General features: G+C 41.1%; 1 protein-coding gene across 1 annotated transcript in view; it reads right to left on the bottom strand.

The window, feature by feature from the left end:
- Positions 1 to 26,729, bottom strand: part of MYO6 (myosin VI) — a 393,572-nt gene that overhangs the window by 111,902 nt on the left and 254,941 nt on the right. The window contains 6 exon segments of the mRNA XM_068281511.1: positions 4,678 to 4,771; positions 6,543 to 6,581; positions 14,854 to 14,939; positions 14,942 to 15,023; positions 21,536 to 21,631; positions 24,754 to 24,881. Of these exon segments, the coding sequence (XP_068137612.1) occupies positions 4,678 to 4,771; positions 6,543 to 6,581; positions 14,854 to 14,939; positions 14,942 to 15,023; positions 21,536 to 21,631; positions 24,754 to 24,881 (525 nt within the window).

The raw sequence follows: 26,729 nt of genomic DNA, 5'->3' as shown, positions 1-26,729 counted from the left end.
AAAACGCTCAGAAAATTGCTCTTAGTGGGTTTCTGTCCTCACCTTGTGTAGTAAGATTTTGCGCACCTAATTCTGTTCCCTCTGTTTGGTAATGTACAAGAAAAAAGCCAGGGGGGACTGAGATAAGATTAATTACAACAGACACATTTATATTGGATACATATTATATTGGAATGCTTGCAATGTAGGGTCATGCTGTAGACTATTTAATAAACAAGTAGCAGTGGGTAACTGGAATTTGATTTTATGGCTTTCAATCCCTCTTAAACCTGATTTAATAGTGTATAGTGATAAATGAATGAATTATTAAGATGAAATAATTCATATTATTCTCCAATCTTTAAAGCGGACCCAAACGATTTATTTGCACCACTCTGACACATACAAACATAAATAAACACTCCTTTTAAGCCTATGAGCATTTCAGTGCATACTTTTCACCCTTTTCTTTTCATTACTAGGGTTATACAGGTGGCAGCCATTAGCAATTCCTCCTTTGCTGGAGACCATCTACTAAACCAGTTTGCTGGATTCTGTCCCGGCAATATGAAAGGAAGGGGAGGGGTTCCTTCAATAAATGTAAAATATTTTATAATTGTCATCATGCAGCCGAAAAAGGCTGCTAGTTATTATTATAATTTAGAAAATAGATTTTATTTCTGAAAGCTTGTATTTTTAATTTGTGTCCACTTTAACAAAAACGGAAATTCCCTTTTGAAACAAACTGGGAACATTTTAGAAACATGTTTCTTCAAACAAGAATAAACACACAATTCAGTAGGTGTATTACTAGTATAAGATTAGAGGAACAGCGTTTACTGTACATACTTGCAGTGACATAGTGATTTAAAATAAGGTTAAAATCTGAATTAAAAGTATGCAATATTGATGAGGAGCCTTGTTTAAGCATAAATAAATTGGCTTTGAACCATATTTTTGTTTACAAATTAAAGGTTGCCTCTTCCTCCTTCACCAGCTCCTGAAGTCCATGCCACATGACATGCAAGGGCAATAGCCTGACCTGCCAGGCTGTCAGGAAACCAAACATGATTCAGCTGTCACCCAGGTGCCCTTGAAACAGGTTCAAAGATGCCGGTATGTCAGTGCTCAGCAGACTTTCAATTGAACAACTGCACAACATTGATCAAACGTCAACTGATTGGATGTGTGGGCAATAGATCACTAGGGATGGCAAAGCTTAGGCAAACTCACGGAAAAGTATGTGATCAGATGATAGATTTGTAAGGTTCTAATTCATTGGTCATGATCATGTGTTACGCCAGGATATCATCACAGCAAATCAAAACTTTACAAATCCATCAACTGATCAAATGCTTTTTCATGAGTTCTCCTAAGCATTGCCATCCCTATAGATCACCAGCAGATTACAAAATGTTCAAATCATTCAGAAGTAGATCAGGAAGATCGACACCGGTATGGCCAAATGCCTAAGTGCTCATACACATGATCAAATACATCCACAACCTGTCAGGCTGAAATCCTAGATTGGTTGGAGTTGCGAAACCAATGTAAAAGTATGATAGCTTTTTCAACTGATCAATCCTGTTAGATTGTGGGTTGTTTGTATAAGTGTATGGTATGACAAACTATGATGATAAGACTTCAACCTATAGCAATGAACGTCATTGGCACAAGAAGTGCCATACTTTATTGAGCTTATTAAGGACATATACACAGACAGAATAAACAAAGCAAGCACATATATACATTTGTACTTGGAGTGAGGCTTTAAATATTACAAAAAAAGATTCTGCATCCACACATACAAAATGATACAGATCCGGATTTTTTCAACTTCAACTACCTGGATTGAAAACTGTTCTCGAGAGCATTGAACTGAAGATGCATTATCAATTTTTAAAGTGTTTTCTTATTTATATTTCCTAGATCTATTTCTTTTTATACGCTATACTGCGTAAGCCCTAACTTTATCATTTAAAAGTCTATGAAATTCTCAAAATCAAAAGAAAAGTCTCAACATGCTGCCAGAATAATGGAGAAGCAAGTTTAAATGGAATAGGAAATATTTTTCCAGCTGGCAACACTGTTATCCCTTTAATTGCGCTAGACTTAGTGCTTGGTACAGAAGACAGAAGGCTGGGTTTCATGGGAATGCTGTATTGCTTATATGCACATAAATCATCCGTGATTTGCAGCTATTCCGAATCCCGGATTTATCTTCACTGATCATCTAATGTGAGTTTAATTGTAGCGAATCACAATGATGAGTGGATAATGAGTGATTATCCTCCAAACACCAAAAGAATCTTCCTGGTAAGCTTAAAAATTCTGAAAATCAACAGAAATGACTTTTCTCTGAAGCGCTCATTCAAATGCAGGTGAACACCATGGAAATAAATTGCCTAGGGCTCAAGTATAATTTCTTTTGATGTCATCCCCTCTGCAGCTTAACTAAACTGAAACAAATCCTATAGAGGGAATATGACAGTGAGATATGATGCACTGTCCATACTCACTGACTGCAATGCCAGGAAGCTCTCCTTAGAAAAAGCATTTCCTTCAAGCAGCCAAACGGAGCTCATTAAATATAATGCTGAACATGAATCACACCGCTCAGTGGCATGGCGATGTTGTGCCCAAACTAATCGCATCTCATGCACACCTGCATTTTCATTACACAGGGCTTATCGGCTGGATTCATCACTTCTTTTTTCCAGCAATTTCAATGAAAGTGGTCTTTCACTTCTAGTTCACAAAATATAAAAAACGCGAGGCTTCTTTCTAGCAACAGGGTGACAATAAGAAGTGAGGAAGGTATACCGAGTAGATATTATAAGGAGGGTGTAGTCTCACCAACTTCAATTAACCAATATATACTGTGCTGTAATTTAGGGATATAAATGTTTTGACGAGAACCCAAAGTTGGCCACTTCGCGATCCGGCCTGGCCAATGTGTGAAGTGGCCGTCTGCAAAGAAACTTGTGAGAAACTTACATTTAGTACCCTGGACAGCCAGAAAAGAAAATGGCAGGATCTACTTAGCCTGGCAGGTCCCAAGGATGCCTATCCTGAAGTGACAGCAAATAAAAGTTTAGCAGCAGTGAGCGGGTATAGACATAATCCGCTCTGTGTTTCTCTCACCTTTGTTTCCCTTCCGGGTTTCCACTCTCTACTACTGCATTGGCTGGATGGCTGCCACTCTGGATTGGGCTGTGGCGGCAAGCAAAGTTTAGCAGTGGCGAGAGTGGGTGCAGAGGTTCATTACTCGGTTTCTGTGATCCTTCACCTCTGTTCCCCCTCGGGGTGTTTACTCTGCAACCCTCTGTTGGCTGCCGCTCTAGCTGGCCAAAGTCCAAAAATGTCGGCGAAACAGGCTTTGTCACACATTGGCAACATCAGCTGGCGGCCAGATCTTGAAGTGGCTATCGTCTGGCCATAACATTTTATAAGAGAGAGAGAGATGAGAGAGAGAGAGAGAGAGAGAGAGAGAGAGAGGGAGAGAGAGGGAGAGGGAGAGAGAGGGAGAGAGAGGGAGAGAGAGGGAGAGAGAGGGAGAGAGAGGGAGGGAGAGAGAGGGAGAGAGAGGGAGAGAGAGGGAGAGAGAGGGAGAGGGAGAGAGAGGGAGGGAGAGAGAGGGAGAGAGAGAAGGAGACGGAGAGAGAGAAGGAGGGGGGGAGAGAGAGGGAGAGGGAGAGAGAGGGAGGGGGAGAGAGAGAGAGGGAGAGAGAGGGAGAGAGAGGGAGGGAGAGAGAGAGAGGGAGGGGGAGAGAGAGAGAGGGGGGGAGAGAGGGAGAGAGAGAGGGAGGGAGAGAGAGAGGGAGAGAGGGAGGGAGAGAGAGGGAGAGGGAGGGAGAGGGAGAGAGAGGGAGAGAGAGGGAGAGGGAGAGAGAGGGAGGGGGAGAGAGAGAGAGGGAGAGAGAGGGAGAGAGAGGGAGGGAGAGAGAGAGAGGGAGGGGGAGAGAGAGAGAGGGGGGGAGAGAGGGAGAGAGAGAGGGAGGGAGAGAGAGAGGGAGAGAGAGAGAGAGGGAGAGAGAGAATCTTGAAGTGGCTAGCGTCCGTCCATAACATTATTATATACACATATCTCCTGTAAATTTACGCTTAATAAGGTTAGGGCTTGGCTATTTTGCTGTATGTATTAGCCATCTATTTCATTAGTGATTTTATAAAAATGTTAATGCTAATGGGACCTTTCTGAGTGAGCTATTTGTGGGCCCCAGAAATCAGATTTAAGTCTGTAGGCACTCTTAAGCCCCCTGTACACCATGCAATTCCACGTGCGATCGATCAAATTTGATTAGATCGATTAAATCCGACATGTCCGATCGGGATTCAATCGGTAGTGTGGTCGATTTTGCATAGTTATCCATGCAAAATCAACCAAACTACTGATCGAATCCCGATCGGACATGTCGGATTGAATCGATCCAATAGAATTTGATACAATCTAATTCCATCGATCGCAATTGGAATTGCATGGTGTAGAGGGGGCTTTAGATGAGATTTTCATTTAATCTTCTAATCCAGATTGGTCTTTATACTGTGCTTTGGGTTCGGATGGCCAGTAATCCACTATTGTTGAAACTGAAAGCACACCGACAGCTTTTGCTTTTGCTATACAGACAAAAAGTAGAGATCCTGTACAGTATACATTGCTTTGGGAATATCAAGTGATAAAAATAAAATTAGCATTACCTGAACATTGAAGCTGGGACAGAATTTGTGCTCCTTCAAACTGATGACTTGTCATTTTTAAATTGGGCTTGATGCAACGGATAAAGCTAGATCCCTGTGGGAAATCCAGTAAATAATTGTATGAGACATTGATGCAGTGCTTTTTTCTGTCTGCACCAAGCAAGAAACAGCATAAACTAGGTCAACACATGACACGAGCAATATAATTAACAATAAAAAAAAAAAAAAAAGCCAGCTAAGAATTACAAATGATACTCTCTTCCGATTTTCTGTGCTCAGCACTTCCGTGATGCAAATGTCTTGCAATGTGTTTTTTTCTGTTATGCTGATAAGGATCTTAAAAAGTTGTGAGCAGGACTGAACTTAAAATGCATACACACAATACAAACACTCAATGACTGCCCTTCAGATTCTAATGTATCTATTGATTGCATCGACTTGGCAAAACGTTTCCAGTGCTTGTGATAAATGTCCTTGGACAGCACTTCATTACCAATGCTAACCTCCAGCTTCAGACTATTGAGAATTATTTTTCAGTGGGGAGAAAAAAAAAAAAAAAAGGTTTCTTCTTCAAAAGTTCTGTCAGTGAAAAGATCTTCAGTAGAGGTCACAAAAGGAAAACATAAAAGTACTTTTCTATTAAACTTTTTGAGAAGAAAGAATGTAAGCCTGTCTTTGGGCTGATAGCACTTGGTGGGACTTTTGGCATTTCATGACTTGTGGATAGCATATAACAGTGCGAAATATCAGTAATAACTGTACATCATCAAGCTGCAATGTTTAAGCAAAATTGTTCATTAGAAAATCTGACATATTAAAGACACAAGCCGCGGCTTTGCAGCAAGAGTCTTTAGTGTAGGGAGTGTGTGTTTGTGTGTAGGGGGGGTCTTTATGATTTAAGGTTAGGCACCACTGGGGGTGGGGGGGTTTAGGCTAGGCACCATCGGGGAAAGGGGGGGGGGGGGTTAAGCCAGCGAAAAACAAAGTCTAAGTCTCGACTTGGATTTGGGCCAATCAATTACATGTGCCACATTATAAAGCACTATAAATAGTATATAGTGCTTTATACTGTTGCACCTGTAATAAATTAGCCAACTGACTCAAATATTGGTCGAAACTAAGTTTTTCATTTTAATTGGGGATAGAGGTTAGGCACCACAGGGGTAGTCTTAGGGTTAGGCACCCGTAGAGGACGGGTGTGTGAGAATAGGGTTAGGTTAGATCATAGTAAAGTATCGGTAAGACTATCGGACTTAAGTAGTAGAATATCAGTAATTTTACAAATATATTCTACTGGTGGTTCTACAAGAGTCCTTATTTCCTGCCGCCTTTTTTACATGTATGCAATTATAGCATGCATGGGGGCTTTGCTATTAACTGATAAAGTTGGTGCCATTGTACACCATGTATATATATTCTAGGCGTTATTTAACAATAGAGTTATAACTTTAGCGGTTTTTTTTATTTACATAGTAAAATGGTTAGAGCTTTGTCTACTTGAGCTTGAGAGTCACATACAGGAGCTTAGTATGTATCCTTCAGGCACAACGTGACTGAACCTTTGAGAATTTGCAGCTTTATCTTTTTCTAATTTTTGCTTGAGTTGGGCTTATCCTGTGTAGCTGCTTGTCAGCATTAGCAGAGCATTCACACAGACACATTTCTGGCAGATTATCAGCCTTCTAAAGACATTATCAAAAGATGTGCACAGGGAAGAGCAACAACTTGCAGGTGGAAATATGGATTTACACTAAAAACTAATAACTTTACTGTCATTAGAAACTTTACTTAAATATTGCCACGGGTGTCCATAAATTATCTGACAAACACAAAGGAGGATCAAATAAATGTTGCCATTTTCCTACCGTGCTGCGAAGTTTTTCCAGGAGAAGGTTTAACTGGGTCTGTAAAATGATAAACACACAGAAAACTGGTTACATGTTGGAACTACAGAAGGGCACAAATGATTGCACTGTCCACAGGCATGCAGCATGGTGACACTTTTGCATGCATTAACTGTCAGCAGTGCAGGTTCCCACAGTGTAATGGCTCATGGATGGACAGTCAAGTCAGAGGGTTACAAAAGCTTTTAATAAACAAATGTGGATGCACAAAGCAGATGCGGCTACTCACTATTCAAATGAGGAATAGCTGAACTTAAAACTATTTTCTGTAAAGAGAGCACAAAATCACTAGATAGAAGAAAGAAGGATAGAAGACAAAAACTGAAATACAATAGTCGCATGCTTGCAGATCTATTATTAAAGCACACCTGTGGAACGAATATGGAGGATAAGATATTTGTTTCCTTTTAAACCATGCAAATTGCCAGGCTGACCTGCTGATCCTCTGCCTGTAATACACTAAACCACAGACCCTGAACAAGCATGCAGATCAAGTACTCTGACACGATTAGCTGCATGCTGGTTTCAGGTGTGTAATTCAGGCACCACTGCAGCAAAAGAGATTAGCAGGACTGCCAGGCATGTCAGCCTGCACATCCCTCTCACTTCAGGTTCCCTTTAAGACTGTCAAAACAACTGGTCTACAATTTGCCGCACTTCCCCATGAAGGGCCTGATGCAATTAGAGCAATTTCTAGCAGTGGTAGTGCTAGTGATAGTTTAAACCATGAGAACATGTGGTCCCCTTATTCAATGGCTTACAAAGTGCCCTGCAAAAGTTACCTCGCCTGAACAGGCAAAAATAAACCCACTTGTTCATTAAGAGGTTCTTCAAACTAAGGCTCCATTTACAACTCCAAAGTAAAATGGACATTGTTGATCCACTTAGAAAAATCGGAAGTCAACACAAAAACAGAGATGCCAAAGGATCCTATGTTAAACATACTGTAGGATTGTTAACCACATCTTCCACAGACTACATTTATATGGAATGCACCTGCTCCAGATGAATGTAAACACCACTAGAGCAGTACTGTGAATTGGATGTCTGTCTGCTTCGGCTGTCTGGTTTTCACACGTAGGCCCCATATGCAATTACCTTTTTCTCTTGAGTTTACTCCTAGGAGATATTTTTCATCTTCTATTTAGAATTACTTTTCAGCACCAAGTACCAGAAAAATATGTGGAAAAGTACTATCAATAATATTTTAAGTAGTTTATTGCTTGCTGGTGATTTAAAAGGCATTTCATTGACCATTTAAAAAATATAAATCAAGCAATAACAGCGCTCGCTCCACAGAAAAATGTTAGCACCAACAATCTATATATGCTGCTATAAATAGCAAATATTATTATGAGCAGATTTTTTTAAAAGTCCACATGTAATTTCGCCAAGTGCTGCAGCCAAAGCTCTGCACTGGCCGAGGAGAGGAATAAGTGAGCTCGCAAGGCGACGGGGGGCCATACACCCCGAAAGCGCTGTCTGGTCTTTTCATAAGACCGCAACATCTGGTGATTGAGTCCATGAAGGGGGGAGAGGTGAGTGCAAGAGTTTTTTATGCTGAGAGCGCAATCACAATGAACATTTCAAGTTTAAAAATATCACTTAGGAGAAAACTCAGGAGAAAATGTTAAATGCATATGGGCAGTAGTATGAACAGAGACTGGGTGGTTAAGATGTAGCATAACTAACCACAGGAGGTGTTACAGCCAATTCTAGTTTTGCATTTAAATCAAGGAATTCTAGATTAAGTTGCTAAGACTCAGAAACCAGATGGGAATGTGTCTTTTTAACTAAGATGACTATGTAAATAAGCAAAAAAAATTAACTTCTCTTTTATCACAGCCATGTTCACTCCAGTGTAGCAAACATCACATCTGCAGAGCTGACACAGCCAGTAAAGCAAGTTATCAGTTTTCTCACATAAAAAAAAAACTACTAGAATTGCATCAAAAAGACAGACTAGCAAATTCAGGAAAAAGCATTACAACATTCAAGACACATTTTATTTCCAGCTTCTTTTCACTAAAATAGTGGGATACAAAAGGGTTATGGTGGTATAATATATTTGAAACAAATGCAAAGAAATATACATAAATTGGTGAGATCGGTTTACAAAATAGATCTGCATAGATATCCCTCAAGTGTTCATCTTGCTGGAAATAAGGCATAATTCTAGTAATAAAATCAGGTTTATTTTGACCCATGTAACTATGTTGCATACAATTAAACATCTTTCACACCCTGATGAAGTTCCATAAAAGGGTGAAAGCCGTGGGTGGGCAATAATCGAGGAGGCAATGCCCCAAGTTATCCTGTGTGCCTAGGGTATCTCTGCTATGGCAGCCACAAAGCTCCACATGCCAGTGTAATGCTGCCTACCTATATTCTCCAGGCACCCCGTGATGAAATGCCAATCATAAGCGGAGGACCTCTGAAGTTGCTAATACTTATCCTGAAGTGAAAGGTGACCATTGGAAACATGGATAGAAGAAGTGGTACCCAGAATACTGTAAAGCTTGATCTAGCAGTAGACTGGAAGTGATTGTAATGCATGTTACGCTGTATGTTACTGTAGCAATGCACGCATTAACCCGGTAACACGTGCGGCCCCAATGAGTTAACAGTCGGCACGCCCTCTGTGCTAATAAAAGTAAAATTACTATGCACTCCATGCTTGCAGCAACTTTACCATTGTTTACTGCATCAGACCCAAAGTACCTTGCTGTAGGCCTTGGCATTAAAGGGGAACTGAAGAGAGAGGTATATGGAGGCTGTCATGTTTATTTCCTTTTAGACAATACCAGTTGCCTGGCAACCCTGCTGATCCTCTGCCTCTAATACTATTAGCCATAGCCCCTGAACAAGCATGCAGCAGATGAGGTGTTTCAGTGGTTCAGACTTATAAGTCTGATCTGACAAGACTAGCTGCATGCTTGTTTCTGGTTTTAATCAGATACTACTGCAGAGAAATAGACCAGCAGGGCTGCCAGGCAACTGGTATTGATTAAAAGGAAATAAACATGACAGCCTCCATGTAGCTCTCTCTTCAGTTCCCCTTTAAGAATAGCACTAACTCTGCAAGGTTAGCCCTACTTAAAGAGACACTGAAGCGAAAAAAAATATATGATATAGTGAATTGGTTGTGTACTATGAATAATTACTAGAAGATTAGCAGCAAAGAAAATATTCTCATACTTTTATTTTCAGGTATATAGTGTTTTTTCTAACATTGCATCATACTCTAATATGTGCAGATTACACAACACTCAGCATTCAAATTGAGTCTTTCAGAGCAGTCTGTGAACTAATGACCTCTCCTCTGGCAGAGAAAAAGTAAATAGTCCAGGAACAGTTGAGATAATAAAAGTCAGATAACAGCCCTCTCCACGACTAACTTAGTCGGAGAGCTTAATGGCTTGTTTGCATAGAGATAACAACTGGAGTTTCTCAACTCTTCCTGTACTGGAAACAATTACACTGATGTATCTGATCTTAATGTTTTATTTCTTAGCTGTGCTACACATACAAATCATCACATCATCCTTTTTTTTTCGCTTTAGTGTCTCTTTAACCATTTATTGCTCTCTAAAAGTAAAACTATCTTTTCTCATTACAAGTTGTAAGTTTAAGATAAATGCTCTTCCTTAAATAATCTGGTGTTCCACCTACTGGAAATATCAGAAAGTATATGAGATATTTTAAAAGTTCATATTTTATTGTCAAAAATTATTCTGGTGAATACTATAAAAATATACAGTTCACAAATAAATCTGAAGCAGATACACTTTGAAGTATGAAGTAGCAATATATTACTTCCAATACAAATCAGAATCTTCGCAGGATCCGATAGTTTCATTTTACAGGTAACAAAGCTGCCAAAACCACTAACTGACTAACATTCTTATTACCAGAGACGACCTATAGCGGGATGTGATGAGTAATTACAAGTGCTGCCAAAAACAGCCACTTAAAGCTTGCTTCCTTTCTTCCTGCAACTTACACTTATAAAATCTCCACTAAATTCAGACTACTTGGAATGGGCAATAGTTCAAATCAGTTTTCACATTCTCAGGCCCAGAGGTGTACTACATCATCATTTTCTATGCTGCTGCTATACAATGCAGTTAGTTGAAAAGAAAAAAAAAGTTGAGTACAGTACTGTAGAAAATAAAATACATAAACATTTTAAAAGACCAGCACATACAACAGCATAACCCTGCACAGTGATAACAAGATTCAATGGGGGAATAAAAAAAAAAGTAGACAAAATAGCGCTAGTTCAGGCTGCTGAAACACTAAATAAAACAACGTGAAACCTTCAAAAGCAATTTTCTGCTGGATATAATGCTGTGGGTCAGGAAAAGTTTGTTGGTTTTGCATCTTTTTACAAACTTGTTTTTATGGTAAGCTTGGCAGGGCTCTACTTTTTTAGTATTGCTATATATACAGTACATTGCCATTTCATTTCCATCTACATTTTATAGTCTGCTTTGCACAACTAGCTGTAGTACCATTGTTTATCCATATACACTGTATTTATTATGTGTTGCACCTTCTTAGTACAGCTGGTGCTGTGTAAGTCAATTATCAATAAACTGCATGCATTTGCATAAAAGATGACTTTTTATTGCATATGAAAACGGATTGCCTAGTTCATTATTTATTATTAATGCGTACTGTGCAAGAAATCTCATACTTTGCAATGCAACTACTGAACCATTTGCATTATACATTTTTGATTAGTTAGCTAGCTGGGTTTGCAAAACTGACTTCCTGTGTGAATGTCTGTTGCAGCTTCGTTATACTGAAATTGTCCAGCTGACTATGTCCAGCAGAGGCTCATCAACCACTTCACCTCTAAGGGTTTTTCCAGAGCGATTTTCACATTTCAGCGCTGCGTCCATTCATTTGGCAATTACTTTATCATTACTTGTCACACTGAAATGATCTATACAGTGTTTTTTTTTCAAGCACAAATTAGGCTTTCTTTGGGTGGTACTTTTTGCTAATACAGCAAAATCCCCGATATCTGGCATCATTGGGAATTGCCTTATACATGTGCTTGCTGGTTGCTTGAGCAATAGGGTAGTATCACAGCAATAGCGAAATAGCACAAACTTCCCCTTGCAAATACTTACTGAGGCTCCAGCGATGTCTGGCAGCCTCCCTCTATCTCACTGCAGGCTCAGAGCAGCTTTCTGGCTTCCCCAGTGCATGGCTGCCAGAGTGTCAGCTGACCTGCATTGGGTCATGTGACACTCCAGCTTCCGTACACAGATGCCAGAAGCTGCTCAGAGCCCACAGGAAGATAGAGGGAGGCTGCCAGACATCGCTGGAGCCTCGGTAAGTATTTCTAAGCCTGCCAGCACCACCAGAAAGCCCCCCAAAATAGGTCCTAATTATCCCTCAGGTATGCCAGTTAGTTAAGACTTCTGGTAGCCTGAATTCCAGATAACGGGAACTTTGCTGTAATTATTTTATAGTACTTGCATTTCAAAGTGAATAAGAAGAAGGAAAAAAAAATATTTCTCAGTTTTCAGCTAATTTATAGTTTTAAAATAAAACGTGCTACTGTAATTAAAACCCACACATTTTCTTTGACTGTTTTCCCTGGTTATTACACCATTTAAATTAAGTCCCTAGTACACCAATGTTTGGTGGATTAAACCTACTTTATCAGGTGTCAAGTGGCTGTACTAAAAATGTGAGTGGGCTACTTGTACAGTGACTTGGCATGGATATCTGATGAAGTAGATTTACCTTCTCCACTGTATGTCGCCTTAGCCCAATAAAGCTCAACTACTGCAATCCTACCAGTTTTCCCAGCAATTCAAGCTTAGCTATACCTCTACACTAAGATGTTTTTTAAAATGTTTGCTTTCTTTGAGTAATACATCTTGGAATGAAGAACCTACCTAGTACATGTCAGACATATACTGCGAGCATCACTTATCAAATCAGGTAAAAATGGCGAAGGAGAATCACAGCTAAAAATTGCACCTCCATTGGTGGCAATAGTAAAGGCTGCGATTAGCAACAATGAATGGTAATTACGGCACCCAATAAATAGCGGATACCACAGTTACTGTTTATTGCCCCTAATCGTGGCTTTTCCTATGATGACAGCAGGTTAGTTTAGGGGTGAGATTAGGCACTGGAGGGGGGGGGGGGGGGGGGGGGGCATGTTTTAGTGCTAGGTATAGGAGCTGTCAGTTTAGGCATCAAGGGGGTGGTTAAGGCCAGGCAACGGGGGGGGGGGGGGGGGGGTGATGTGTGGTTAGGTACCGGGGGAGGGGGTTAAGGTCAGCCAGCACCAGGAAGTCTTAGGGTTATGCATGGGTAGAGGGAGGGTACTGTGTGAAAGTAGGGTTAGGTTATAGCAAAATATTAGTAAAGATTACCAATATTTTACATTAGGAATTAAATAGTAGAATATCATTAATGTAGTAATATTACCGATATTCTACTACTGGTAGTCTCCAGTGCTATTTTTATCAGATGCCAATGTTATAGGTATGCCCACCCAGAGCCAGATTAAGGCTAAATGGGGCCCTAAGCAAAGTAACTAATTTGGGCCCCCCCATCATGTCGTAATAGAATCAGAAGAGGCAGCTGCACAGCAACATGCCGCACACACCGGGGGCAGCCAAGCTACTGGTTGCTATGGGCAACAGCCCGCTTTCCTCTGTGGGTGCACAATGCAGGGAATAGCAGCGGCAAAATGCAGAGTGAGAGATGAATGGCTGGGACATTTGCACTCAGGGGCTGGGGCACCCCTGTGAAGAGGACGCCAGATATCACAGCAGCAGCACTTTCCCCTGCATCTCCAGCCTGGCAATAGCAGAAAGCTCTGGACACCGCCAAACCGGAAGCCGTTCCCCAGACAGAATTACATAACCACTCCCACCACCGAACAACCGATTTCCTCCCAAACTAGACAGCCACCATGCAGCCTCCATCCCAGTGAATACGATAGTCCAGCATAGAAGGCAGCCACAGCGGGGGAGAATGACAGCACCAGATGACTCACATTCACCTATTGCGATCCAAGCAATAGAGGTCCCGTCATCCGGAGCCCATCTGTATCCTCTAGAGTGCTGCCGCTCTGTTACTACTACTATGACTACTTCCTGTCTGATCTGAGAATCAGGAAGTTCAGAGCAAGCGGCTGCACTGTAGAAGAGACAGATCGGTTTCAGATGACGGGATCTCTATCGCTTGGATCATGGATAGGTGAGTGAGCGTTTGCCATCTGCTGATATCATTCTTGCTGCAGCTGTGGTTCTCTGTGGGAAGGGAGGGAGGAGTGAGCAGCGGCAGAGCGCACAGTAGCAGGAGGGAGACCTAGGAGGAGAACCTGGCTCTGAAGTCAATCAGCAGCGCACAGCATCATTTGACAAGACAAATAACATTTATATCGCGCTTTTCCTCCTGGCGGACTCAAAGCGCCAGAGCTGCAGCCACTAGGACGCGCCCTATAGGCAGTAGCAGTGTTGGAGAGACTAGCCTAAGGTCTCCTACCGAATAGGTGCTGGCTTACTGAACAGGCAGAGCCGAGATTCGAACCCTGGTCTCCTGTGTCAGAGGCAGAGCCCTTAAAGGGACTCAGAGCAGTGCCTGTGGGTATGCCTTTAAGCATACCCACAACTAATTAATTACATCCTCACACCTACCAGCATGATGTTTGTAATTATATCCCCCTGGGTTCCTTATATTTCATTGCATTGTGCTGAATCGAGCTGCCGACTTTGGAGAAAAGTCGTCCTGTGTAATACAATGCATATCATTTTGAAGCTCTCTTTCTACTCTTTCCAATGATAGATAAACTGCCACCCTACGCCTTTTAGTTTTCGCTATTTTGGCGATCGAAATTGTCGTGGCCGCGATTTCGTTCACGAAAATAGCGAAAACTAAAAGGCATAGGGTTTATATATCATTGGAGGAGAAAGAGAGCTTTAAAATGATATGCATCTTTCCAAAGTTACTGCACTGCTCAGAGTCCCTTTAACCATTATACCATCCAGCCACCGCTGACAGGATGGTGAGGGCTGGTTTATGTGCTGATGGGGCCCCTTTGACTCTGAATGGGGCCCCAAGCGAATGCTTTTGTTGCCTGGTCCGGCCCTGTGCCCACCTATTCAGACGGCACCTCCAATCTATGCATGTAGTATGTTTTTTGTTTCTCCATTTCCTTTTTTATATAGACTGATGTTCATTTAATAAATTAAACAATAAAAAAGCCATTATTGAAACAGGAATTGTTCCATACCTTAAATTTGTTCCCCACACTAATGAAGCTCAGTTTCCCAGTCTTCTGCTTGGAGTCCTTGTTGTTATTGGCTGATTCAAACAAATCCGTACAAATTTATCTTTGGACTCGCAGATGAGAGACTCGAGTGACATGTGCAGTGCATCATTGTTCTTTTCCACGAACTGTGTCTAGTATGAAATGAAAAATATGGATTTATAGCAAGATCATAAGGAAGCACTTCAAGTACAGGATACTACGCATTTTAATAAGGCTTGGTTTACAAGGATGTTTTATAAAACGCCTGAAAAAAGTGCACAGAGCATTATGTTTGTGTATGTCCAGGCTTCTTAAAGAGACTCTGTAACAAAAATGTTGAGCCTTATTTCTTCTATCCTATAAGTTCCTATAGCTGTTCTAATATGCTCTGGCTTACTGCAGCCTTTGCTAGTTGCACAGTGGCTGTGTTATCTCTGTATATGATCTAATCTTCTCTCCCCCTGTCGGGTCTGTCGGGCTCAGGCAGTCCCGCGATGGCCGAGACTTCCGCCATAGCTTCAGGTGTTGCTATGGCGACGATCGGGCATGACATTATGCGCAGTTCCGATCGCTGCCATAGCGACCCCTGGAGGCTATGGAGAGGCTGCGCCAGCACGGGCTCCGGGAGGGGGGGGAAGCATAAAAGAGCGGCGATCGGGGGGACCAGAGCGGGCCGGCGGCGATCGGAGGGGTGATGTAGCTAGCCAAGTGCTAGCTACAACCCCTCAGAAAATTTGTTGAAAAAACATTCTCAAGGGCCTGAGAAATCCACTGCAGCGGTGATGGACGAGCTGAGCTCGTCCATACCACTCAGGTGGTTAAAGACTTCTACCTCGTTACATCCAAAACAAAATAGTGGACTTCTTATGGACAAGATGGTTCTGAGTAGACATAGAAAAAGTCTACACTCAAAAGAAGGTTCTAAGCAATATAACTTTAGGTAATTTCACTGGAAAGTAATTGAACAAATTCAACCTGAGCTGACGGAGCCAATAAGCAAGAGAACAAATTACAACGGAGGTGGAATGGAGTACTTGCACCCAGGGGATGTGATAAGTAAAGCATAGGCATGCGTATTTCTGCTGAGCAGATGACAGGTTATAATGGTGTCTTATATCAAGACAAACAAACACTAAGGCCTGGAACCACTGGCAGTGCTTTTCTAAGTGCCAGTGATTTGAAAAGCTCTTGGTAATGTAATGCCATTGGGGGATTTAAAAAAAAAAAAAAACATCCTCAAGTAGGATCACACACCTAGCATTACATGAACAATAACTTTTCAAATCACAAGCACTCAGAAAAGGCTTAGAAAAGTGCTGCTAGTGGGTTTCAGGCCTAACAGTGGAACAATTTGTGCTTTATGAGTGTGCTTGAAGCCTATAAACCAGCAGATTTCCCTAAACTCTGCACCAGTTTAATTCTAGAAGGACCTGGTTTACCACTTTAAAGTTGTGAGGACTCACAGACTTGGCCAACTCAAAAACACAGGGCTGCAGTGACGGCAATGATAGTGCACTACCTGGATTTCTCAGAGAAGACGCAGATCCTAATGCAGAGCATACGGGACACTGCATTAACTGGTGTGGAGAGACAATGGCTTCAATTGTTTGTTTTTTATTAGATTATTCAAAGTGGTCACAAAGCTACACAAGTTATTTTGCAATTGTCTGCCAGCAGTTAGTTTAAAAAAGTAAAAGTTTGGTCTCCTCTATCTCAGAACTCTCAAATACTATTCACTCTATGGAACAATCTGTATCTTCTACTTGGAGTCACAGACAGAAAACATCAGTGGAAAAGGAAAATCCCCAACGGTATAATATGAGGGTGATCTGTATTCATGATGTGGTGAGACAGACATGGTCAAAAGCTCAGGCACAGCTTTCTAATATTTTTTCTTTTTTTTTCTTAGGAAGATTCCCATTATGCTAGAAGACATTCACTATATAAGACAAGTTGATTGATAAGGTGGGGAGACAAAATAATACATCCAGACTGGGAGGGAGGGACAGTTCTAAATCTATTGTAAAAAATGGGATATAAAGATGTGGGCCATGATAAGCTTTAACTGTGCTATATTGGTTCATAAACAGAATACTAATATGAGACAAACTGTTCTATGTATATTGTTTATGATAAGGCTTATATATATATATATATATATATATATATATATATATATATATATATATATATATATATATATATATATATTTACCAGGAAAAAAAAAAGAAGTCAAACTACAAGGTGAAGTTTGTAAGAAGACTATTGCGTAAAATGTTAATTTGTTTTCCCATCCACTGAATAATTGAGGACTATATAGTGAAGTGTCAAGCACTTGCTTTTGAAGGGTAGGGACTAGCCTCACCTAAAGAGAAAGCATACACGTTATGATGGCAACTTCCAGATCAGCAAGTGCACACAAATAACTACTGAAAAGGTGTAACATGAACTCAATGGCCTCAATTCACTAAGCTTATCTCCTGTCTTTTATAACGTTTCTAGAGTTATCACCATGGTGATGAGGCATTCACTAAGATCATGCTGGAGATAATAAGGCAAGAGAAAACTTACCTCTACATAAGAGAGAGTTATCTTATCCCTTCATTCCTTAAGTTACCTCTCCTGTACTTAATTTACCTCCTCTGTAGTTAATTTACTTCCTCTGTAGTTATTTTCACACGCAGTTAATAAACAGCCTGTCTTTAACTCTGGAGTTATTTTAAGGATTGAAGAGTTAACTTAAAGACAGAAGAGTTAACTTTTTATCTTTGCCTGAGGTAAAATGTTTCCTGAATACTACATGCCTTATCACCATGGTAACAACTCTAGAAGAGTTATTAAAGACAGGAGATAAGCTTAGTGAATTGAGGCCTAAGTCATTTGGATCAGCAGATCTACTTCCAGCACTGGAACAATCTGGGATGCTATTTGACAACTTATGGAATGTTCACACTGAAGATCAATGCTGGCATTTTCTCATTGTTCCTGTCGCCAGAAGAATGCCAAGTAAGAATCAGACATTTAATTTCTTTGACATTGTTCTCATTAGTGTGGTGAATGCTGCCTGCAATATCTTTCACCTGTCTATTGGAAATTTACTCAGACCACGTGATACATTCTCTTACCATGAAAAACGTATTGTGCAGTAGAACATGGGGTAACATTGCCGCATCGCTTGTGTAAAGGTTTTCAAGGAGATTTAGTCCCACAGATCTTTCGCAGGCTTTAAAGGATACCTTAGTCCAGAAGCGAATAGGAAATTGACAACCTGTGTGTGGGAGGTGTGCATTGGCTTACCGCACCTCCGTAGCCCAGCGTCTCATTCCATTCAGCTACAAGTCGGCGCAGGTGCAGTATGTCTTCAGACTTGCAAGGCTTATGAGTACAAGCAGGGACTGTAGGGACGTGGCCGGCGCACACGGTCACCTGACCCAGACACACAGCGCCCACATGCACAGTATGTTCGCTTGGGTACCTGGTGGCCCCGTGATGGCTACGCCCGCAGACATACTGCTTGTACTACCCATAAGTCTTGCGATCCTTAAACATAAGAGTAGCATCCTGCTAGTCATACAAATAGACATATATGCCCCTCCATTGTGCAACAGTAATTTTTTGACCTATCCTTCAAAAGAATAGACAGATCATCCCAGACCCACAATCCAAAGTTATTCTTTAGCACTTTTCTTCTGCCCCCCACTCCATTCTCAATTTCCCCACTTATCAGCTTAAAGGACATCCGAGGTGAAAATAAACTGATGAGAAAAACAATTGTATATAGCCACCTCCTTCTAAAAAATGACTTTTTGAGATATCACATGGTTTTATTTTATATTTGGATCTAGTTTTTAAGTTTTTGCTGTTTCATTGTCTCTGCTCAATGACACCTTCACTGAAGTATGCCAGAGCTGAAATCTATGAATTGTTGACCTTGATCTCTTTCCTGCTCTCTCTCTCTCTCTCTCTCTCTCTCTCCAGAAGCCATTTATTAACAGGAAAGTATTTTATGGCTATAATTACTTATCAGTGAGGGTTATGCTGTAGTTTGACCCAGTGCGACCCGGTCCCAACCTGGACAACCTATCACTTGCATACCTGATGTTTAATTATTTCAGGCACAGAAAGAAAAAAAGGAACACAGCCTAGTTATGGTGTGTGCTTGGCATCTCATCATGTCAGGTTGTCCTTTAATAATTAGCAATGTACTTTCACTGATATAACAAAGTGATGAGACAAAATCTGTAGTGACCCCTCTTTGTAGCCTTCAATTTCTTTCTGTAGTCATCAGCTTAAAGTACCCCTGAATTGGGGGAAATCTATTAAATAAATCTCATGGTGGGCTAGATCAGGGCTTTTTCAACCCTGTCCTCAAGTACCACCAACAGTGCATGTTTGTGGAAATCCACAGAGGTAGTTAATCAGCTCTGCTGAGACACTAATTACCTCACCTGTGCATGTTTGTGGTTTTCTGCAAAACATGCACTGTTGGTGGTACTTGAGGACAGGGTTGAAAAGCCCTCGGCTAGATAACTGTTTAAAAGTGTCCTGGCACTGCTCGTTGGCCTTGGGGATCCCAGTTTCCCATTCCAGGTCCTTGTAGCACCTGCACCACCCAGAAGTTCTTCTGAATGGCACCGAGAGATTCTAAACTGTGCAGGTGCAAGTTTCAAATGGCGCCTGTGCAGTGAAAAAAAAAAACACTTGTGAATAATTACTTTCTTTTTCTGTGCTTGCAGGGTTTGGAACTTGCGCCACCACTAGTAGGAGCTTCCTGGTTTTAATATTTGACTGAACAATTCAGTCAAATATGAAGATGACCAAGGACCAGAAACAGAGGGGACCTTACCATTTGTGCTCTTATTCCCTTCCCACCTCATTCTGCAGTTCTCCTCATCCTTCATCCCTTCTTTAACATCTCTTTTTAACCTTTTCCTTTCTATGGCACTTTCTATCCTAATTCAAAAAGGCTGCCATTACACCAATAGTTAGCCATTCTCTTTTATTCATCTGGAATCACCTCCTCCCATTCATGGGTATAGGATTTCTCACCAGCCTTTCCTATCTTCTGTAATTTCCATTCCAAAATACATCCATCACTCTCCAAACCTTGTAACACATCATTTCGAAAAAGTACACAATCTAACCTGGGCCAATTCTTTCCAAGCCTTTGGCGAAGCTGAGCTCTTTTTTTCAACATTACCTAAAACACAACACAACTGCAAAACAAGCTTATGTATTCCCCCACCTCTGGTTTCCTACAGATTCCTTTCGATTTAAGCAAGAGCAGGGTTTTATTCCTTTTTATGTCTTGTAAATTGCTGAATATTGTATTAATCACAATAGATTTATCACTAACAGTTGTTGTCTACCACTTCTGCTTTAGGAACTGTATTTTTATGCACCCATTTTTGTTTCTAACTCTACAGCGCCATGGAGGATGATGGCGCTACATAAATCCATAGCACTAATAAAAACAGTTTAGATTTGAAATGTACATTCAATTTTTTGCAGCACAGTAGTAACATAAAACATAAAAACATCATTAGCCTGAGAGGACGTGGAGATGAACAAATTGAGATACAATTATACTCTGTGTTGTCATTTTCTGTGCAGAGTGGGAGTCCTTCAACCATGACAATATGTCTTGTAAGGGCTGTACGTGCTCCTCTGCAGGACACAGTGTTTCTGTCTGGATTTTTGTGCTGGTCTGAGACGTGACATGCATGCTGCCTAACCTCCAACTACAGATCTTTCCATGTACAACCAGATAACACGGCTCAAAACAACACACTATTCTTCTCTATAGTAAGGGATTCATGGTGCTTGAAAAAGCAGCACATTTTCTACTGATGCATTGTGCCATTATGCCTATATGAATAACCTGCTCCTAACAAAACAGCAACAGAATTGAAAAGAAGATTGCTTTAATACTGACCAAGAGGTTTAAACTGGAATATTCTAGGTATTGCCACTGCAGTTTAGATCAGGACAACAAGATGACACTATTTGATATTGTCAAAGGTGCTATGTTGCATTAGTAATGTTTAAAATGATCATAGCAGTACTCCAATTACTACAGCACTCAGTCAGCTATGTAGTTTTCAGCAAAAACGCTACAAGACACAGAACATTTATATTGTGCTTTTCTCCTGGAAGACTCAAAGGGTTTGAGCTGCAGCCATTAGGGCGCACTATATAGGCAATAGCAGTGTTAGGGAGTCTTGCCCGAGGTCTCCTCACTGCAGGCTTACTGAACAGCAAGAGCCAAGATTTAAACCCTTGTCTCCTGTGTCAGAGGCAGCGCCCTTAACCAGTACACTATCCAGCCATCTTATTAGTAATGTTTACAATTAACATCATAGCAGTACTCCAACTACTATAGCGCTCACTCAGCTATGCAGTGTTCAATATTTATATGGGACAGGATACACATCTGCTTTTTAATGTCGGTACTGTGCTATATGAAGTAAATTATAATATTTCACTCAGACAGTGAATAGTAGCCCTGCCTCACCCATCTACAAATCTCATCACTAGCTTTATCAAAGACAGAGAAGAGTGGAAGGGAAAGGTTTGGGCCATTCATCATAGCTCTCCAAGCCGTATATCTGAGATGTGATGGGCACACCATTACAATCAAGAGGACAGATGAATGAAGCTTACAGTTTCATAGCACACAGCTCCAGCAAAATGTCGGACGATAAAGCCCTCGTCATCTCGGATATTGCGGTGAACAGTAAGTTTGGATTTTCTAGGGATCTGTAAAACAAGCAGAAAAACATATAGCAACATATTTTATTTGTTCCGATCATCCACACAGTCTTTGATTATTATGTGCGCAGGAACTGTATGCGACAAGGTCTCACAAGATGAAATGCCATTACAGCTTTTGTCATGCAAAAAGGAAAAAGAAAAGAGTAAACTGCAAAGAGATGACATCATCTTTCATTTTCATCAGTGACAAAACAATAAAGCAGAGATTCGTATTTATCAGGCTGGAGACTGAGCAATGCACCTTACGGTCAGGTAAGATGCGAGTGCGGCAGATATTAAGCAGAGCACAGTGTAATCTCTCACTGCTTATGACTGAACACTTAAATCATCCTCGGCTCCTCTTGGATGCACCTTCTGAAAGAATTTCATTAGCAAAAAGAGCAGGCCCCGTGCTGCAGTCATAAAATCACACTTTATCAAGGATAAAATCATGGAAGTCATTTGTTTTGCATAGATAAAAAGCCTGCTCTGTAATGCCAGCTTGCCTTGCTACTGGTAAACACAGCATAGTTCCTACATTTTCAAGATATGTCTCCAGGGAGGCGTAAAAAGACAATTTATTTGTGGCAGTTTATCATAAACACTAAACAGGAGAAATGGAACATTTTAAAGGGAAACAGCACAACAGGTTAAGAAAAAATGTAAGTCACTTGAGCTCACCTCACATTGGGGTTGATTCACTAACCAGTATAGCGCTCGTTAAAAAAAAACACATTAGTGGACGTTACAACAACAACAAATAACATTTCTAAAAAGCTTTTCTCCCATAGGACTCAAAGAGCATAAGCATGGCTCAGACCATCGTGGTACACAGGAAGAATTTTATAAGTCTGGAAATGCCAGGCTAAACAGGTGGCTTTTCAGTCTGGATTTGAATCGCTCCAGGGATGGTGCAGTCTTTACTGGGTGTGGCTACGCTCACTCCTTGCAGCGTAGTGTGCCCTATACTTGGTAACACGAGTTGCTTCCTTAGCAATGCGCGCTCGTTCTATTAGTGGCCTCCTCTGTGAAGTATTGCAATCGTGTTACTTCACTAGTGCGGCCACTACTATGTTAATTGTGATAACTAACGTAGTAGCGGCAGCGCTAGTGAAGTATCACAGTCGCGATACTTCACAGAGGCGGCCGCTAATAGAACGAGTGCTTGTTGCTAAGAAAGCAACTCGGGTTACCAAGTATAAGGCACGCTACACTGCAAGGAGCGAGCATAGCCTCTATAACGGCCACTAATTGTTTTTTTCACAAGCATTGCTGAAGCAGCATTCATTATACTGGTTAGTGAATCAACCCCTTTGTGAACTATCATCACAGTTTGCAGTAGCACATAAAGATAACTACTGTATGTTATTCTATAAGACATTTTCCATCTCTAGCAGCAACTCCACAAAACAATGTACATGTAAAAATTGTGGATGTGTCTGTGTGTACATACAGGAACAATACTAGGTGCTAAAATAAAGGTCAGAGATACGTAAGGGTTGAAGCTTGGTGATAGGCTTGATTTGGGGTCGGATACTGCCTAGATAGGCCAAGTGGGTACGGGAGGGACAGTTTAGAGATTAGCGTTTTGTGCAGACATCTCTGCACAAGAACCATAGCTATAGCTAATGGCATAAAAAAAAAAAACAACTAATGGGCCAAGAGAAGTGAGTATGTTCCATGTTCTTACAAATACTGCTATTAACCATTTCTGCTTAATTTATTTCAATATACTGCACTTTCTAGGAAGTCTCTTGAGAATAATATTCAATGCATTATTTTTTAAGCATTATTTTTTTTTACAAGTGCCTAAAATCTTTGCACAGTAACAAAGTAAATCATTCCAATGGCATTTGCCAAGAAGCGGGGTGTATTAGGCAGTAAGTGAGCAGTCAAGTTCTTGAAAGTGATGTTTAGAAGCGGGAATATAGGTAAACATAAAGAGGAGCTGAGTGACTTTGACAAAGGTTTCACAGTGAGACGTTGCGTTTTAGGGGACGTTATGGTCTCATAACGTGCCCCTAACGCAACGCCTGGTGGTGTTGGAGCAGGACGCTACCAAGAGCCGCGTTACAAGCAGCTCTTGGTGCGCCTGCTCTATCGGAGGCACTGCGGAGACCACGTGAGCGGAGCTCTCTGCATCACGTGGTCCCGCCAGCCAATCCGCGGCCGCTCCAGGATGTAAACACTGCAAGTGCAGTGAATAATAAGTAACCATGTGCCTGGCTACGTAGCGGCCTCTCCCCACCTCCTCTCCGCCCATAAAATGAAAAAAAACACCTACTGAGCATGTGCAAACCGTCTAACGCGGCTTAGCTGCGTGTAAAGTACTGCATGCAGTACGTTCTGTAGACGTCCTGCGTTACAATGTAACGCAACGTGGGCACTGTGAACAGCCCATTGATTTTTCATTGCTGTGCGTTGGGGTGAGTTACAGGCTGCTCTAACGTGCGCCTGTAACGTCCCACTGTGAAACCAGCCTAACACATTGGGTCAAAGCATCTCCAAAAAGCAAGGCTAGTGGGATATTCCTAGGATACAGTAGTTAGTCCCTGTCAATTGCAGTCCAAGAAAGGACAACTAGGGCTGGTGGCTAAACCGCTTGATAAAGAAGACATATTCCTTTCAATTGCTGCTTTTACACTTTTATTTCCTGGTAACAAGGTCCAAAAAGAGCTGTGATATGGTGTTGTACTGTAGCTTCTTTGAGGACAATGTACACTTTTAATTGCGCTTGTCTAAAAAATGTTTTGATGCATTTAATTTTGGTGGTGACACAAAGGCACAGACAAAAGCTCAGTCATCCTGAATGCGGACTGAACCTTTTGGATTGAATAGGATTGGTGACAGATACCACTTAACACTTTCAGCCCCATGCTTCAACCTGTCAGAGCTGTTTTGATGGAATAAGATGGACTAACAAAATAATAGGCAGGAGGCTTTTTTTATGTTTTGACTGGCAATATTGATACTCTCCCATGTGATAAGATGGGCACTCATATTCCAGACGGTGCAAGTGGTAATTAAGCTCCTATATGTCAAAGCCCCATAAAAATATAGGTTTTACAAGCGGTTGGGTGAGATCACACTGTTACATGAGATGAGTACATCACAAAGGAGTAACTCACAGTAAGGCGGAAGTGGTCCTTGTGCTTTTGGTGAACAACAGTTGCGAAGTGCTGGTCACTTGGCTGAGGCAACCTATTTTCTTCATCCAGTATATCAAGGATGCCAACTAGTTTAGATTCAATGAGATCTAGAAAAAAGCAAGAAATGTGCTTTTCATACAAAAGAAATACCTGCTTCGCCCAGCATAACATCCTGGAGAAACAATCATAACTATGCAGCAAGCACTACCAAGGTAAAAAAAAACAACAACACTTAAGATTCTAACAGTTCCTCCTCTAGACAATTATCTTTGCAAGGAGAATTGCACATCTGTCTCAGGTACACCAAGAGGACATTAAACCCAAGGCAATATTTTAACTATTCCCGACAATTCACTAAGCTATTTTAAATCAGGAATGAATTTCTTTTTGTTATGCTACAGCATGTCTAAGGCAAATAAGAAATTGGGGAATATAGAAAACCAGTACAAATACAGTGATGTGAAAAACGATTTGCCCCCTTCCTGATTTCTTATTCTTTTGCATGTTTGTCACACTTAAATGTTTCTGCTCATCAAAAACCGTTAACTATTAGTCAAAGATAACATAATTGAACACAAAATGCAGTTTTAAATGGTGGTTTTTATTATTTAGTGAGAAGAAAAAACTCCAAATCTACATGGCCCTGTGTGAAAAAGTGATTGCCCCCCTTGTTAAAAAAAAACTTAAATGAGGTTTATCACACCTGAGTTTAATTTCTGTAGTCACCCCCAGGCCTGATTACTGCCACACCTGTTTCAATCAAGAAATCACTTAAATAGGAGCTATCTGACACAGAGAAGTAGACCAAAAGCACCTCAAAAGCTAGACATCATGCCAAGATCCAAAGAAATTCAGGAACAAATGAGAACAAAAGTAATTGAGATCTATTAGTCTGGTAAAGGTTATAAAGCCATTTCTAAAGCTTTGGGAATCCAGCAAACCACAGTGAGAGCCATTATCCACAAATGGCAAAAACATGGAACAGTGATGAACCTTCCCAGGAGTGGCCAGCCGACCAAAATTACCCCAAGAGCGCAGAGAAAACTCATCGGAGAGGCCACAAAAGACCCCAGGACAACATCCAAAGAACTGCAGGCCTCACTTGCCTCAATTAAGGTCAGTGTTCACGACTCCACCATAAGAAAGAGACTGGGCAAAAACGGCCTGCATGGCAGATATCCAAGGCGCAAACCACTTTTAAGCAAAAAGAACATTAAGGCTCGTCTCAATTTTGCTAAAAAAACATCTCAATGATTGCCAAGACTTTTGGGAAAATACCTTGTGGACCGATGAGACAAAAGTTGAACTTTTATGAAGGTGTGTGTCCCGTTACATCTGGCGTAGAAGTAACACAGCGTTTCAGCAAAAGAACATCATACCAACAGTAAAATATGGTGGTGGTAGTGTGATGATCTGGGGTCGTTTTGCTGCTTCAGGACCTGGAAGGCTTGCTGTGATAGATGGAACCATGAATTCTACTGTCTACCAAAAAATCCTGAAGGAGAATGTCCGGCCATCTGTTCGTCAACTCAAGCTGAAGTGATCTTGGGTGCTGCAGCAGGACAATGACCCAAAACACACCAGCAAATCCACCTCTGAATGGCTGAAGAAAAACAAAATGAAGACTTTGGAGTGGCCTAGTCAAAGTCCTGACCTGAATCCTATTGAGATGTTGTGGCATGACCTTAAAAAGGCGGTTCATGCTAGAAAACCCTCAAATAAAGCTGAATTACAACAATTCTGCAAAGATGAGCGGGCCAAAACTCCTCCAGAGCGCTGTAAAAGACTCGTTGCAAGTTATCGCAAACGCTTGATTGCAGTTATTGCTGCTAAGGATGGCCCAACCAGTTATTAGGTACAGGGGGCAATTTCTTTTTCACACAGGGCCATGTAGGTTTTGAGTTTTTTTTCTCAATAAATAATAAAAACCATCATTATGTTCAATTATGTTATCT

Source organism: Hyperolius riggenbachi, chromosome 4 (assembly GCF_040937935.1).
Source record: "Hyperolius riggenbachi isolate aHypRig1 chromosome 4, aHypRig1.pri, whole genome shotgun sequence".
Taxonomy (NCBI): Eukaryota; Metazoa; Chordata; class Amphibia; order Anura; family Hyperoliidae; genus Hyperolius; species Hyperolius riggenbachi.
The sequence above is the reverse complement of the archived record's forward strand: the minus strand, read 5'-3'. Positions and strand labels throughout refer to the sequence as shown.